The sequence below is a fragment of the Ursus maritimus genome, unplaced genomic scaffold, assembly GCF_017311325.1.
Source record: "Ursus maritimus isolate PB19 unplaced genomic scaffold, ASM1731132v1 scaffold_29, whole genome shotgun sequence".
In the NCBI taxonomy this organism is placed as follows: Eukaryota; Metazoa; Chordata; class Mammalia; order Carnivora; family Ursidae; genus Ursus; species Ursus maritimus.
The window spans coordinates 12,136,055-12,152,241 of record NW_024425452.1 but is presented as its reverse complement, the minus strand read 5'-3'; the positions used below and the strand labels follow the sequence as shown (position 1 = coordinate 12,152,241).

General features: G+C 40.5%; 1 protein-coding gene across 1 annotated transcript in view; it reads right to left on the bottom strand.

The window, feature by feature from the left end:
- The window catches only part of LRRC1 (leucine rich repeat containing 1), a 122,906-nt gene that overhangs the window by 5,645 nt on the left and 101,074 nt on the right, over nt 1–16,187 (bottom strand). Inside the window, exons 10-11 of the mRNA XM_040643587.1 lie at nt 15,589–15,672; nt 5,750–5,865 (exon numbers count right to left, since the gene is read on the bottom strand). Coding sequence (XP_040499521.1) covers nt 5,750–5,865; nt 15,589–15,672 — 200 coding nt within the window. The remainder of the gene's footprint in view (nt 1–5,749; nt 5,866–15,588; nt 15,673–16,187) is intronic.

The following is a 16,187-nucleotide window of genomic DNA, read 5'->3' as shown; positions in this document are numbered from 1 at the left end:
TTCACAAGCTGGACAGTAATGAGCTGACTGCATTCTGTGCCACAGATGAGGCACATTTTCTTAAATGAAATCCCTGGCCCATGAATTCCATAAGAAATCATAGGACAGCATGTATTGCTGGGGCTTTTTTCTGCACTTGCATACCTATCTCCAGTTTAACACCTGTGGGAGGTCTACCTGTACATCTTACCAAGAGATCAATGCTGCATTATCAGACATAGATGCCATTCGGAATGGGCAGGCTTATGGAAAATTAATTTGAACTCCATGCAGGGATCTGAAGAGAAATTGTACTCCAGTACTAAACTAATCTAAATAATGTGTAAGCACAGAATGTTGTTACTTTAACAAATTAAGTAAAAATTATCAAAGAGTGCATGGAGAGTGTTAACAACAAACGCATTACTTAACAAACTTCACAAGAATAAATTAATATGTTTTACAAAATACTTCCAATATACTAGTTAGAGATTACAAAATATTTTCTTTTCCTAACAATCAGTCCAGCAAAGGCTGATCCATCCCACACATAGATATCGGGTGCAGTACTGAGTCAGTGGAATTGTAACTTACATGGGAGTTAGGTTTCAAAGTCAGTGCATCCCTTGAAAAGTCTCTGTGTATTGTACACTCTAATACTTTGCTAATGAGGGCCAAACTGAGTGACAAATATGTATTTTTAAATCCCAGAATCTACCGAGTTAAGTGACAGGCTCACACCATCAAGGACGCGCAAGGAATCTGAGGAAGTAGAGGCTTTACAGCTGCACCTCCTATTCTGAGGTGTTGGGTCTTTGAGTGAGACAGAAAGTGAAATTTCTTATGCTTATACAACAAATTATTCCTGCCTCCGCCCAAAGGCTGTCACACATTTACTCAAATGCAAGGAAGTAAAAGACACAGACATGCATTTGCCAGACCCGATGACAGGGACTTTTTTAAAAGAATATCCTAACACACTGAAAGCTTCAAGTACTTTAAACTCTTTTTCATTTTATTGAATAAAAGGATAATTCTTTTGAAAGTTTCAGGGTCTTACACAAGAAACTTAGAGTCAGTATCTCTATATTTCTTAATCATGAGAGCATAAAGAAAAAAATATTAAGATCTGAAAACTGGCACAAAACACAAATACTTAAACATGGTCATGGTACCTTCTCAGAATAACTGGCTTTGCAGCTAAGTGCTAAAGCAAAGGCATAAATAAAAGGCTAAAGAGAGCGTCAATAATAATATAATAATAATAATATCCTTCTAAGGATAACAAATGATATGGTAAAAGTTAAAATAAATTACTAGTCTCTACAACAACAGATCTTATAATCACAGAACACCAGTCTCCCCGTAAAGAATCAGAGTGCCAGCCTGAACATGGCTGTTGTCAACCGAGCACACACCACACATGGGTTTGTTGACTAAGTGTCCCATGGAGGGGTGTTTCAGTAGTGTCAAAGACAAAAAAGAAAAAAAATGCTCTGTTCACTGTCCAGTGTGTACACAGAGATTCTGCAGGCTGAGCTAACCCTCACTGATTCACTGCTGCCTGGGGCAGAAAAAACACATACACACACTCCTCCATTTCTCTTGGGTGAACCATCCCGGATAAAGTGTGTGTGTGTGTGTGTGTGTGTGTGTGTGTGTGTGTGTGTGTATTCCTGCTTTTCAGACGAGTTAAAATACATTTTTGGTTTATTCTGGTACCTTCTGTACACTGCAGAATCAACACAAGAAACCACAGCCCTATTTGTACATACCTTACATCTCCCTGTTTTATTTAGGATCATATCCCCTCAAAATAAAAAGCCTGTGGTTACTATTTACATCAATGGTACAAGGACTAAAGCAAATGAATAACTACACCATAAGCCAAGTCTCTCATTTCCAGTTAAATCCCTGACCAACTAACCTGAGGTGACCTTCCCCACCTCTGCACTGCTACAGCGACTGTGCTGTCAAATTTATTTAACAACTACACATGGCCTACTGATCAATGTAATACTGACTTAGCCTATAGTTTCATGCTTCTTACAACTGAATGTTTCATCTTCTACCACCTACTAGAATTTTTAGTTTCAAGCAAAGTTTTCAAAACTGTTTAAAGATAGAGAAAATATAATCAGTGGGAAAATTTAAGAATACGAAAATACCTAAAGGGAAGCCCCCTGTAACCTCAAGCCTCCACTCTGCCTCCAGGGGGACTATTATTAATGTTTTGTTGTACTGCATAGATACGTTGTTTTAAAAGCAAAAACAAAAATGAGACTGTCCAACAGCTGTTCTTTTTACTTGGTACCATGGGCCTCCTGTGTCACTACACAGAGAAATTATCTCACTCTTTAACTGCTTACTCGTCCATAGTATAGCTACACTGCTATGTTGTGTTTTGTCTTTTAATATTTTTTTCTCACTTTTACTGAGCTATAATTGCCATGTAATATTGTGTAACTTTAAGGTGTACCTGCGATGATTTGATACATTTCTATATTCCCAAGTGACTACCACAGTAGAGTTAGTTAACACCTCCATCCAGTCACATAATCACCACTTTGTGTGTGTGTGTTGAGACCATTTAAAGATTTTCTCAGCCACTTTCAAGGATATAAGGCAGTATTGTTAACTACAGTCACCATGCTATACATTAGGTCCCCAGAACTTATTCAACTATAACTGAGAATTTGTACCCACTGATCAGTACCTCCCTATCTCCCTTACTCTTAGTCCCTGGGGACCACCATTCTACTCTCTATTTCTAGGAGCTTGGCTTTTTTAGATTTCACATGTGAGATCATAGAGGATTTGTCTTTTTCTGTGTGACTTATTTCACTTGGCATAATGCCCTCAAGGTCCATCCATATTGTCATAAATAACATGAATTTCTTCTCTCTTACGGCTGAAAAATATTCCATGATATATATCTCACCACATCTTCTTTATCCATTCCTCTGCTGATGATGTTTAGGTTGTTTCCATATTTTGGCTACTGTGAATAATGCTGCAGTGAACATGGGAGTGCAGACCTCTCTTCAATATCCTGTTTTCATTTCCTTTGGCTATATACCAGAAGTGGGATCGCTACAGCATATGGTAGTTATATTTTTAATTTTTTGAGGAATCTCCATACTGTTTTCTCTAGTGGCTGTACCAATTTACCTTCCCACCAGCAGGGCACAAGGGTTCCCCTGTCTCCACATCCTTGCTAACACTTGTTATCTCTTGCCTTTTTGATAACAGCCACTCTAACAGCTGTGAGGTAATATGTTTTAATATATATTTTTAAAGATTATATTTATTTATTTGAGAGAGAGAGAGAGAGATGGCCAGCGAGAGAGGGAACACAAGCAGGGGGAGTGGGAGAGCAAGAAGCAGGCTCATAGCAGAGGAGCCTGATGTGGGGCTCGATCCCATAACGCCGGGATCACGCCCTGAGCCGAAGGCAGATGCTTAACAACTGAACCACCCAGGTGCCCCATTATTTTTACATTTCATTTTTTGGATTATAAAATTCAACGTTACAAACTATTTCCCCATTGACAGCCACAGGTTCTAGTATTCGGTACTACTCTTCCTCAAAGCTCCTCAAATACTAGATATTGTGCAGTTGGTGGATACTCCTATGAGAAAGGGTAAGAATTAGGGAAATGGATTCTGTGTCCATGGGTAGCTGATGCTAAAAGACGTCTTCTCTGTTACTGCACCACAAGATCTGATACTTAGTTTCCAAGTGGCATTTTATAGTTACCCTATCAAACTTGTCAAAGACAATTTGCGGAAACTAACATATAGTCTGTGTCATTTGCTATTTTTATATGCTTGAGAAAAGAGGCAAAAACTTCTGTTGTATGTGGTATAATTTCCCATGGTGTAACATTTCTGCAAGCTAAAAAAAAGCTGACATCGTAGCCTTTTTTTTTATTAGTTTCTATACTAATACTTTAAATAAGTAGTAATTAAATATTTTAATAGGTTTAAAATTTGGTTATGAATCTGTATATACATGTGACACATTTAACTGACTCAGACGGCAGCTATGTAACTCTACTTTTTGATGGGGTTTTCTCCACCCCAGCCCAAGCATAGTAAAAATTTAACTTTCCCTTCTGAGAACTAGAGATTGTAGCCTTCACTCAGGTGAAAAACAGTTTTCAGGCATCAGAGCCATCTTTCTGCTCAAGAATTAGCGATGCAAATTCATGCTCACAGGTGTGGCAAGAATCCAGGAAGGTTTGGAGTCACCGGGTTTCTACTGCTGGAGTTCAGAAAAGAACCACCACCCTTCCAAGCTCTATGTGCAGGCTTGACACCATCCAGCAGAAAGCACTTTTGAATTTCCAGTAACCAGTCAGTGGTTTAAGAATCTATCAAGACATCCTGAAAGCCTTAACTTGAAAATGGTGGGCCCTCCCTGAGGCCTGCTGAGTCCTGCTATTTATTAGCAGGACTACTCAAATCCATTAGCCAGAATGAGAAATGGTGGCTTGTGCCTGACCTAAGTGACCAGTTAATCAGCACTTAGCACACAATTCCCCAAACGCTCTTCCGACTGCTGCTATCTCTCATTTAAAATCATTGATTATTTTTCCCTGGCTGAGCACTTTTTCTCCTATCTATATAACACTCAAAAGCATTTTTTTAAGTTCCTTTGGCAATGCAGCCTGTGATACAAGGCATTTCGCAGTGGCCTATCATTCACTTGGCAAAGCTAACATTTTTAACATTTTCTCGGACGACAAATATTTACCAGGCTTCTATTGTGTACCAGGCACTGTGCAGGGATAAATGGTACAGTGGCACAGATGCCAAATCTGACTTCACACAACTTTAGGTTTAGACGGCTACACATGCATAAGCCGGCAGTTATCATACGGTGCTGTGAGTGCCATGTTAGGGGGAATTCAAAGAAGCACGCTCCATGCAAAGAAGGCTCCCCGGAGAAAATGAAAACATGAGTGATAAGAGATAAAAGTGGGAGTCAGAGAAGAGGGTCTCAGGCAGGAAGAGTAGCTGGGCTAGGCTCAGGGGAAAGAAAGTGCATCTTTGATCTGTGGTGACAAAATTAGTTCAGACTGGCTGAAACAAATCCATATTCTACACAGGTGAAGAGAAGGCACATTACAAAACAAGGGAGCAGTCTAGCATGACCTCTGACCTCAGAACTTGAGAAATGGCACTGCTGTGACCTTGGGAAATAGGAGTTGAATGGCTCTTCACTTGGATTATGACTACTTGGAGATTCTGACATTAGCTGGGGATCCTTTGGCCAGAAAAACGTCCCTGAATACAATTTGGTTTACAATTTCAGGGGGTTCAGAATCACTAGCAGAGCACATCAAGACCCCTGGTTAAAATCTAGTTCAAACTCATTCAAGCTCATCCTTCAGATGAGGAAAGCCAGAGGCTCACGATGACTTACAAAAGCTACCAAAGTTAAGGGAAAATCTAAGTATCCCAGTTCTCAGGCAGCACTGTTTCCCTCACATCACTGTACTGCTGTTCTGGGAAGCATTTCTACAGAAGTGTCCACTTAAACTTCAAAGTGCCCGGCACTCAGGCCGTCCATGACCTCTTCTACTCCATCCAGATCCATCACTCCTGCTCTCAGATTAACAACTTTCTGGCCCTGTATCATTCGACTAATTGGTACATATTCTACAAGATGGAGCAAAGGCAAGATGGCAAAGACGCATAACAGACTGGGGTGGATGAACATTTGGTTCTTTTTCTCAAAACAAGCAAACCAGAACATGCTTACCTGTTCCCTGCCACATCCAGGACATGAAGCTCTGTGGCCTGCGACACCTCTGCAGGTATCCGAGTTAGTCTATTGTCACGCACACAGAACACAGTGAGGCTGCAGCACCCTCCAATCTACAATGAGAAAGAAAATACACCTTTTTTCCAGGTTTTTGTGGAAGATGGTGGTGGGACTGGGGTATCCTGTTTGTCAAATGGCATGGAAAGGACACATAAATGATATCACATGATTTTAAGTTTCACTGAGACCAACTATGATTAGTTTAAATCATATAAAACACTAAATAGTCCAATAAGTTCATAAAAATCTCTGCAATACATTAAATATACATATTCTAAACTAAATCAAGAAAATAACAGTACAGTTCAAAAATCTCTTTCTGAGAAGCAAGTCATTTTCTGCTGCTATCTAATGCAACCGTATCTTTTATTTTATTTTTTATTATTTTTAAAGTTTTTTATTTATTTGTTTGACAGAGAGACAGCCAGCGAGAGAGGGAATACAAGCAGGGGGAGTGGGAGAGGAAGAAGCAGGCTCCCAGCGGAGCAGGGAGCCCGTTGTGGGTCTTGATCCCAAACCCTGGGATTACGCCCTGAGCTGAAGGCAGATGCTTAACGACTGAGCCACCCAGGTGCCCCAAACTGTATCTTTTAAATACGTTAAGTAAGCTACCCAGGTTCAGACAAATATTATTTGGTAATATGGGTAAAACTTGGTAAATATTATTTGGTAGATTAAGAATTCTAAGTTTCAAAAATAAGGCCAACAATGATACACACACACTCCTTTGAAGACCTGTCCATTATATTAAATCCAGTGTTCTGTCTCAGTTCATTTCAAAAATACAAAAAACAACAAACATAAGAAAGAAAATAGAAGTAGTAAAAAATGGGTATTGGATAGACAATACAATACATTAATTTTCCACCATACATCTTCTAATTGCTTTTGGTCATTCACAACTTAACTTGGTAAATTCATTATTCATTTTCCTTTCACAAATGCAAAATCAACAATATTTTAGCAAAAACTGAATCTGGTAAATACACACATTAATCTGATAAACTTAACGCTGGTAGAACACATCAATATCTACATCCACACCAAATCTGATCACTATTTATTTATTTATTTTTAAAGTAAGTGATTCAAAGATAATTGAGCTTTGTATGAGCCTGATCTTCAAAAAAGAACATAAGCACAAAAGAACTAAGTCATTCTCTTGAACAACTGGCCACGGTGTCTATGGTCAGGAAAGCTGAACCAAGGGGGTGGAAAAATAACTCAATCTCAGACACAACATTCTGCAGGACTCCATACAGTACTACACTCTTCCTGTACTCACTATCTTGAACCAGAGTGATTACAAGAAAAGGCTCACGAAGGAAGCTAATGATGTCTCTCTGACACATGGAAAAACACTCCACAGCTTCCCACTTGGGGAGAGGCAGGAGATTTGCATCTTCAACGATAATCTGAGTACATCTTATGCCCTTTTCTATGTGTTTAACATACATATATATGTTAAAAAAGCACAATGCATATTTATGAAATTGCTACATAATTACCTTCATAAACACTCTTACTATGTTTTCCCTTAGGAGTTAATATAAAGACTTGAGATCACGTATTTAACCCCGGTATTTAACCATAATGGATATAAAAGAAAAATAAACATATAAGAAAATACAAACTAACATTTGTCTAAAATGGAAAACACCCAGATATGTAGAAAGGCTTTTAGACTGTCCCCATGATTTCTCAGTATTCACATTTCCCAACCCAGCAAAACTGGTACATCCACTGCCCTCTAAAATATAACATTTTGGTCCCACTGTGTCTTATAGAAATGCTCTTCTTTTTTCTGTCCTTCTAAATCTTATCAACTTTCCACAAGTAGCTAAATATCCTCTACACCATCAAGTCTTCCCCAAACCCCACAGTCCATATTGATACACTGCTCTCTGCGTTTCTAATTATGGTCTACACAAACCCTCTGACAGATTGTTTCACTGAGCTGTTTAACTTGCACATGTCCATATAACCAAGGTGCTTGGCAAGGGCAGTACCCATCCTACCTACCAACTTTTCTCATCTAGGTATGTTTATACACTATGTTTATTTACTAGTGAAAGCCTGCTACTTGAAGTTAATATCTGCTTCCATGTGTAGAAATGAAAACCACAAAACTCTTCTTTTTTCTATTAAGAATCATTAGAGAGGCCTCTCTTAGGTTTTACAAATATAGGGCCCCAATATCATGCCCTAAAAGAGATATACAACGGGATCTTTGAAGGGCTTGGCATTCTTCCCTCTTAAGGAAGAGAATCATCAGTTTTACTCAGATGCCCAGGAATATTACAGGAGGATTCAAAACTTTGAATCTTTTGAAGATTGACATGATTAGATTTTCTCTGATAAACTGAGATGATCCCAACAAAGATCTATTCATGGGAAGAAATCCCCAAGCTCCTCATGCAGGGGAATCCCCCATGACCCTGCAACATGTACACTGGACTCTGGGTTCAGTGGTGGGCCTGTGTGCCACATGGGGGGTCCTCCAGGTCAGCATGTGGCTGAGGCTAGACCTCCCTTTAACCTTATCATCCTGGCCTGGTTTTGACGACATAAAATTTATCTGCACTCCAGGGAGGCAAAGCAGTTATTCACATACGCAACCCTCACAATGGTAAAATAAGCTACTGGAGCATGTATAGAGCCAGGACTGCATCATAATTGTGGGCACTTTGTCATGAAGCTGTCCACTGCTCCAGCCACCTGTACGATATCTGTTTTGGGGTCCTAATACTATACCATGTGAACGTTTTCAATTTGTATCAATGTACATATACTATCTATAAAAAATTAACTAACTAAAATGGGTCAGAGAGGGCTCTAGCAGTTGTTGGAGCAATAAAAGTTCTGGACAAGTAAACACCCCTTAAGTCTTTTTTGGGGGGAAATAATGTGAACTCCCAATGGAGTGTGTGAGCTCTCTACTGTGTTTATAGTCTCATTTATTTATTTTTTCTTTTTCCTTTCCCATTCTAATCTCTAAACCATCTGAGACCTCAAGGGGTGGAATGCAACTGTATTCAAGAGCCTCCTAGGCACTCTGGGTTGTCACAGCAGGCAGAGTGACCTCCTGATCTCTATTGTCGACGGATATTGGAAAACAATGAAACAATGCCAACAAAGAGCAAGTGTTATTGCCCAGTGTGCTGGGGACGCCTTCATCACCCTCAGAGGCACGTGCTGTCCTAGGCAAAACAGTGCACAAATAGAGACCTCTTTCCAAATCAGCCAGGAAGGCATGGCACGAACCTTTGGCTTTGAGACAAGACCATTAAGCAGTAAAAACCATAACTCAAAAGGTACAGCTCTTCCTACATCAGAGAGGAATGTGGCACACTGGAATAGGATGCTCTGGGATCACACAGACCTGGGCTGGATCTGAGGCTCAGTCATGTGTTTTATGCATTTGACTATGTTACTTTAACCAAAGTAACACTTGGGATTAAATTAAATGAAACCACAAATACAATTTAGCACCTATTGCAGAACCTGGTCTAATAAACGTGGCTGGCAAACCAATGTGATGGTTATTGTCTTTCCAAGAAGTCAAAGTCCCAGATCCAAAGCACGAGCTCAGTCAACACTTGTGTGCCTGCTGTGTTGTTGGAAGTGCGCTGACGTTGGTGAGCTCCTCCCAGAACACACCTGACCTTCTTAAAAAATCTCTCCCCAGCAATGCATCACAGTGACAAAATGACAAAATGTCACCGTGATCAATACTAGGGATAAATACACGGTGACTCTACTGCGAGAGAAGCACGGGTGTGAACTCAGTACTGTAGTATACATACGGTTCGTGTGTATTTCTGCTTTCAGGAGGCAGAGTTTACAGGGTCCTCCTGAGTGATCATCAGGATAAAATGCCTGTATCACTTAGAAATTCTGGGAAGCAGAGTCACTGTTTAAATAACTTATTACCAGTTACGCAGGAAGCTGATATTTTTAAACTTCTTTAAGCCACATAATAGCACCTTCCCAGAATACAAGGGGTTGGACTTGGAGAACTACAGAATGTAGCTGAGAATCTTTGTTTTGCTGGTTTGTGTGTCTTAATTCCAGACAATACCTTCCTTCACTGTTTGGACCTGATTTGACCCATCTCCAGGAGATGGGACCTGCAGGTCATTGAGCAAACCCTTAGTCGGGTCAGCTGCACTGTGTATTAATTGCCTGCAGGTGACTTAACTCAAGAGGAGATAATCACAGTGATCCAAAGAGAAAGCCTGTATTAGTCATCTTTGTCTACGTATATTCCACTTTCTGAACACCTGCCCCAAGTGTGAAGGAACTTTCCTTTTACTTCAGTATCAGCCTTTTAATATTCTATGTAACAGAACAGAACCCATATTTCACTGGCAGAAAGGAAAACGTACAATAAGCAAAATCTGGTCAAAATACAATTTGAGCTGTAATAACATGGTGAGTAATTTTAGAAACCAAAGACTGTTTTTTGCTTTTCCCATCATCATCCACGGCATATTATTTGAATGTTCCTATTTCATAAATATTTTGGAAATCATGTGGCTTTGGGACTTCTTGAATTGTTGGGCCACTGACATCAAAATATCCACTAATAGCTATGGCATTCTTCATTTCTAATTATAAAACAGTACGTTACGTTGACTGGAAAATAAAACCCATACATACACATAAAGGCACAAGGAAAAACTCTGACCAAATCCTACCCCAAAGGGATAATCGGTATTAACATTCTGAAGTACAATCTTTAGGTATTATTGCCATGCACTTGTGATATGTATATGCTTCGATGAAATTAGGACCAACACTACGATCTTCAGCACCCTTGCTTACATATGACATCAGAAATGTCCTCCCACATCATTATGTTTCTAAAAGGACTTTTATTGACCACATAACTATTTCATTCTATAGACGTCTCACAGATCACTTCACAAATTTCCCACATTAGACGCTTCTAGTTTGTTCTGCCATTTCTTTTCTGTGTAATCTTGGGCGAGTTACTTCAGCTGAGTCTGGGTTTCCAGGTCTGTTGGATGCTGATAACGACTTACCTACCCCTCACAGGACTGCTGTGAAGAACAGATATGAATATACAGGAAAGTACAGTGCCTGGCACTTGTGAACTGCCCCGTATGTGTACCTATTAGCTGCCCCTTACGTATACACGAGAAATATTCTCGTGCATGGTTTTCATGTGTACCACAACTGTGCTCCTATGACAAAGCCCTAGAAGTAGCACTGCAGAATCAAAGGGTATGAACCCTTTCAAAGGTTTCAATATTGCCCTGTTTCCTTCCAGAGAAGACATAATAATTTATACTTCCATCTGATCTATGCATTTTCCAGTGCCCTTGCCAACATTGGGTATCATTTTTTTTTTTTTAATCTTGACAATTTGATAGGTCAAAAAGCTTCCATTAACATTTCTGTGAATACTAATGGGGCTAAAATTTCTTCACATCGAAAGCCATTTCTATTTTTTCCTTCTGAATCGCTTATTGTTCATTGTGGTGGGTTTTTTGCTTTAATTTTTGTCCACTCTTCTCTAGTGGGAACATCTTTTTCTCAATGATCTGGAAGGATTTCTAGTAGAGTGAAGAGAGACCACCTTCGTCTATAATGTTGTAAGTGTCCCGTGGCCCCCAGGCCGTCTTTACCTTCTTGAAGATCAGAAATCTAATTTTCACGTAGACAAATCTATCAACTGTTTTTTGTGGGTTTTTTTTTTTAGGACTTGTTTCATCTTGTAAGTTTGGGAATGCCTTCTCCATTTTGAAATCCAATGGCCAACTATATTTTATTCTAGTATTTTTAGGTTTTATCTTATTTCTTTTATCATAACCCATTTTAGAATATGATGGAAGCTTACACTAAATCATAATAAGACAGAAAGCTATCCATAAACCGAATTCTCTATCACCACAGACACTTCTGAAAATCACAATATTTATGGGTAATTAACGTTTACAGAGTACCTGATTTAAAAACAAAAACGAGCTTTGATAAATGATCTGCAAATCCTATCTATTGACTGGGTAAGTGTGATGGAGTCAAGATCACTTTCATGTTGACTTAACGGAGACAAAAGACTGGACTCTAAACTTGGACACATGTTCAATTTCTTCCAGCCAGAAACTCTTTAGCTGGTGCAGGCTGTTCAAAGGTAAGATTTGGCTGGGGAATATTATGAAGTTGTTGGCTCTCTTTCACCATACCCACAATCACACATAAACCAACTCCCTGTCTGTCCACGCATCACACAACGCAGTCTCTTCTTAATTCTTCCCTCCACCAAAAACATGAGTTTTTTAGGAAGCCTTCTTTCCCCCGGAAGCATACACACTTACACGACAGGATGAGAAATAAAAGACACAAATAAGTAGCTTGAAAAATCAGAAGCATGCCACGTGTAGCAAATAAAGCAAATCTAGCCTTTCCATTAGAGAGAGAATTGTGCTGACAAACCAGAATTTAGCGAAGACAGATGAGCTGCCACGTTATGCCTTTCGGAATTTCTGAATAACTTAAAATGTAATTCACAGAAAAGCATTCTTTTGAGAGAGAACAATCTGAACAAATCTGACAAACACATAACAAAAAATAAGGTTCCAGGCCATGCAGTCATTAAAAAAAAAACGAGTTTAGAGGAAAGTGTCCACTATTTTACAATGAGGAACACACAAAGCAGTCAGTTGATTTGAAATCTTCATGCATTAAATGGAAGTTAGAGATGCAACTGCGGTCTGAACAATACTTACAAGATAACAAGTTTACCCGACTTTTCTAAATTTCCAAGCAGCTAACAATTAAGAAAACAAGAGACATTCATTGATTTGCAAATGTTTACTACAAGTAACACCACAAAACACAAACAGAATCTATTATTGTGACCCACACAGTACATTTTCCCTTCATTTGGGAAAAATAAAAAATAAAAAAAAATGCTGCCAGAGACTGAGGAGCTGTGCTCTAAAGCATGATATACAATAGTATCAAATTAAAGACAAAAAGTAGGGAGAGCTACATGGCACACCAGACCAATCGCAATTAATACAATTATGGGTTTTTGGCATATATATTGAATAGGTCAGCATTTCAGCTGAGATGTGTCATGCATGCAACTTAATTGTTCGAGAGAGGGTAGTAGAGTTTTGCAAGTGCAGAATCCAATCAAGGAAAGTACAGGATACGATCAAATGGCATCAAGCTTGGAGGCAGAGCAAGTGCACACACACACAGTCCCTAGGCCCCGCTGCCCCGATTCCCCCCCCCGCCCCCCCTCACACATGCGGTCACAGGGTTTACCACACTCACTCACTGCACAGAGACTCATGGAACAGCTATGCTGTGCAGACCAACATGACACACTTCGCGTCAGGAGGCCTGCAGTGGTCTGACTGCTCAGCCCCGATGGTCAACGGCAAGCACTCAGCAGCCATTCCTACTGGGTCACCGCTGTAACCCTCAGCAGAAACAGGGACACGGCTCGGCATTTTCCTACCCTGGGGGGTGAGTGTGCGTGAGTAGTAGTGAAGGTGTGCTAGAAGAGAGCCAGTTCCTAAAAACCTCAACACTCTCTGCTTTTTCTCACAGCTGCAGGAAAGGGCACAGACTTTATTCAGTTATCAAGCTCTACATGCCAGAAAACCCATCACAATTTCATAGAGAGCGGGTAACACGTGAGAGCTAACTAAAATGCTGTGAAGCTAGAACTAGTTTCACAACACGTTCACCTTCCACATCCTGAGATGCTGTTCTAATAAATTTACCCAGATGCACAGCACGTGGTGGGCATACCCTTCTGAAGCCTGAGAACAAGTTTCATTCTCTTAAAATGTAAAGAGGACAGATGCTGACATGATGGCAGTAATTTTACACAAATAAAACGTTAAAGTTGTGCCTAGGATGTATTCTTTGCAAGAGAATCAGAAAAGGGGGACTGGGAAGACGGGCTGCGTGGGAAAACTTACTGGGGATGGACATTCAACTCCCAAGTGCTTTCTTCGGTACTAACCTTGAAAATGATCCCGAAATGTATTAATTTTCTAACACGTCCAAACTAAAGATAGTTTGACCTCTCTTTACCGACTCAAGGTCCTGTCTTACCTCAGGGCCACACGTGAAAAGACTGCATTGAATCTGTATGCCCTGAGTGGCCATGCTTTTCTCGGCCTGTGGAAGAACAGTGAGCGGGCAGTGGGGGACACATCTCTGGAGCCCGTTCTACCAACTGCTAGCTATGTGAGGCCTGCTAAGGAAGGCTTTCCACTGGCCTCAGCTTCCTCATCTGGAAAATGAGGAACTCTCCCTTACAACCTCAAAAGCTGTTGTGTGGATTCAGGGAGTTAACAAACATGACAGCACCTAGAAAGAAAGTAATCAATCTTCCCCGCTTCTCTGTGCACGTGTCTACGTGTCCAGTCTGCTACCCATTCAACAAGAGTAAAATCGATATTCAGAATATCAGCTCTGTGTTTTGGTTTATCACTGTGAGACCGGAACCAACATGTTCTGATTAGCAGAATCTCCTACTTGTGTCCCAGTTTAGCGGAGATGTACTGAAGTCTTTCTGCGGGCAACAGTTTTATTTAAGTGCCAGTGCTCAGAGTAAGGGTGGGTCAAAATATGGCCACATTTATGACAAATACCCTCCATGCTTCCCTTCAGGAATGTTGGCCATCTTGCTCAGGCAGAAGACTGGGACACAGAGGGTATAGCACCAAGACAAGGAAAGAGAAAGAGAAACCAGGCAAAGCTCAGACACCCTGAGAAGGGCTCTAGGAAAATAAGAACCCACAAGTTCTGGCTGGTGGGATGGTAGCTTTAAAATTATCCCAAGAGACATGTAGGAAAGGGTCAAAACAGAGATAGGAAGGACACGGCTCCTGGCCAGGGATCATATCACACAATATCACACCTTTTCATGTGAGGCCTAGCAAAGGGGGCGGGGCTCACCAACATTCGATTGGGGGAAGGAAGGCAGCTAAACTGAGTTTCAGGCTAACGGCTAACAAAAAAAATCAAGGCCCCATCTTCCAGTTCTCCTAGCTCCAAACAGAAGGTACGCCTTCTTGTTAAACATCACACATGCTTCCTTATTTAATCTGCTCTGAGTTTCCTTCTTGTTTTCAGCAATTCCCTTGCTAGAACTGAAGTGCCTCGACGTCTGTATTACTCCCCACAATGCATGGCGATGGTCCCCTCTCCTGGTTGGACCATTGACAAAAAAAAGTAGAAGTGAATAATAATAATCCTAAGAATCCGGCTACAGCTTCCCATTCACCTTCCTCTAGGTGCATGCCTCCGTGAAGAGTTCATTCACGCTCCCCCAGACATGAACACCGCCTACTATCGATCTCTGCCCACGAGAAGGTTTGCATCAAGATCCACTTTTATAATTCCAATGGCTTAGGCAGCAGTTTAATTTCACACTAAACTCAGACCCAATGTTATCTACTTCCTCTGCTAAGCTCCCAAACTACCTATTTCTGTCAATGGTTCTCTGTATGTCAAGCCCAAAATGTCAAACTCTCTCTTTCTCCCACGTAAAATCCTATCAATTCACCTTTCTCAACAATGCTCAGTCATCTGGACCCACCTACTCGCTTTAATGCTATTGATGCTTGTTCTTTGATATAACTCTTCCAACCATCTCTATGCTCACAAATGAGAGTACATAACATTTAAAAAGCACCGCATTAAGTCTTTTAAAACGTGACATTTTTGATCCCTTGTGTGCTGTTATTTCCTTACAATTATTGTTTTTTTAAAGCACATACCTCTTTTGGTAAAGACACTAATTTATTTCTGTCTGCATTCAAGTTGTTCAACTTCTTAAGTTTTCCAATGCTCTTAGGTAAGGTCTGTTAAAATAACATTTTAATTATTAATTTAATGCATTTTTTTTAACATGACTCACAGTAAAACAGATCTTTTCAAGGATTTAAATCTCATCCAGCAAGAGACATAATAGTTCTTTCTGAATATCGGATAGGTCAAAGCTCACTTGGAAGACGTAGAATGAAATATTTTGCATTTTTGTTAAAACCAGAGTATGTTTCAATGAAAGGAAGTCAAAGGCACAGATCTGGAAACAGTGAAACACAAAGTAAAGAGGTAATGCTCTTCAACCTAAGTAAGACTTTGCACCTCGAGATTCATCCCTTCATTCCCTGCACCTTTGAGAACCACACCGGGAGAATGGCTTGGATGACCTGGAAGCCAGAGGGCTGGGACAATGGGAATCCTGAGCAGGGGTTTCACAGGGCTGGGGGAAGGGCAGGCGGCATGGGGAGGAGCAAGGTGAGCAGGACTGAGGGGTGGGACAGGCAGAGCACTCTAGGAGCCAGGTGGGGCCCTGATGGCGGGGGGGGGGGGG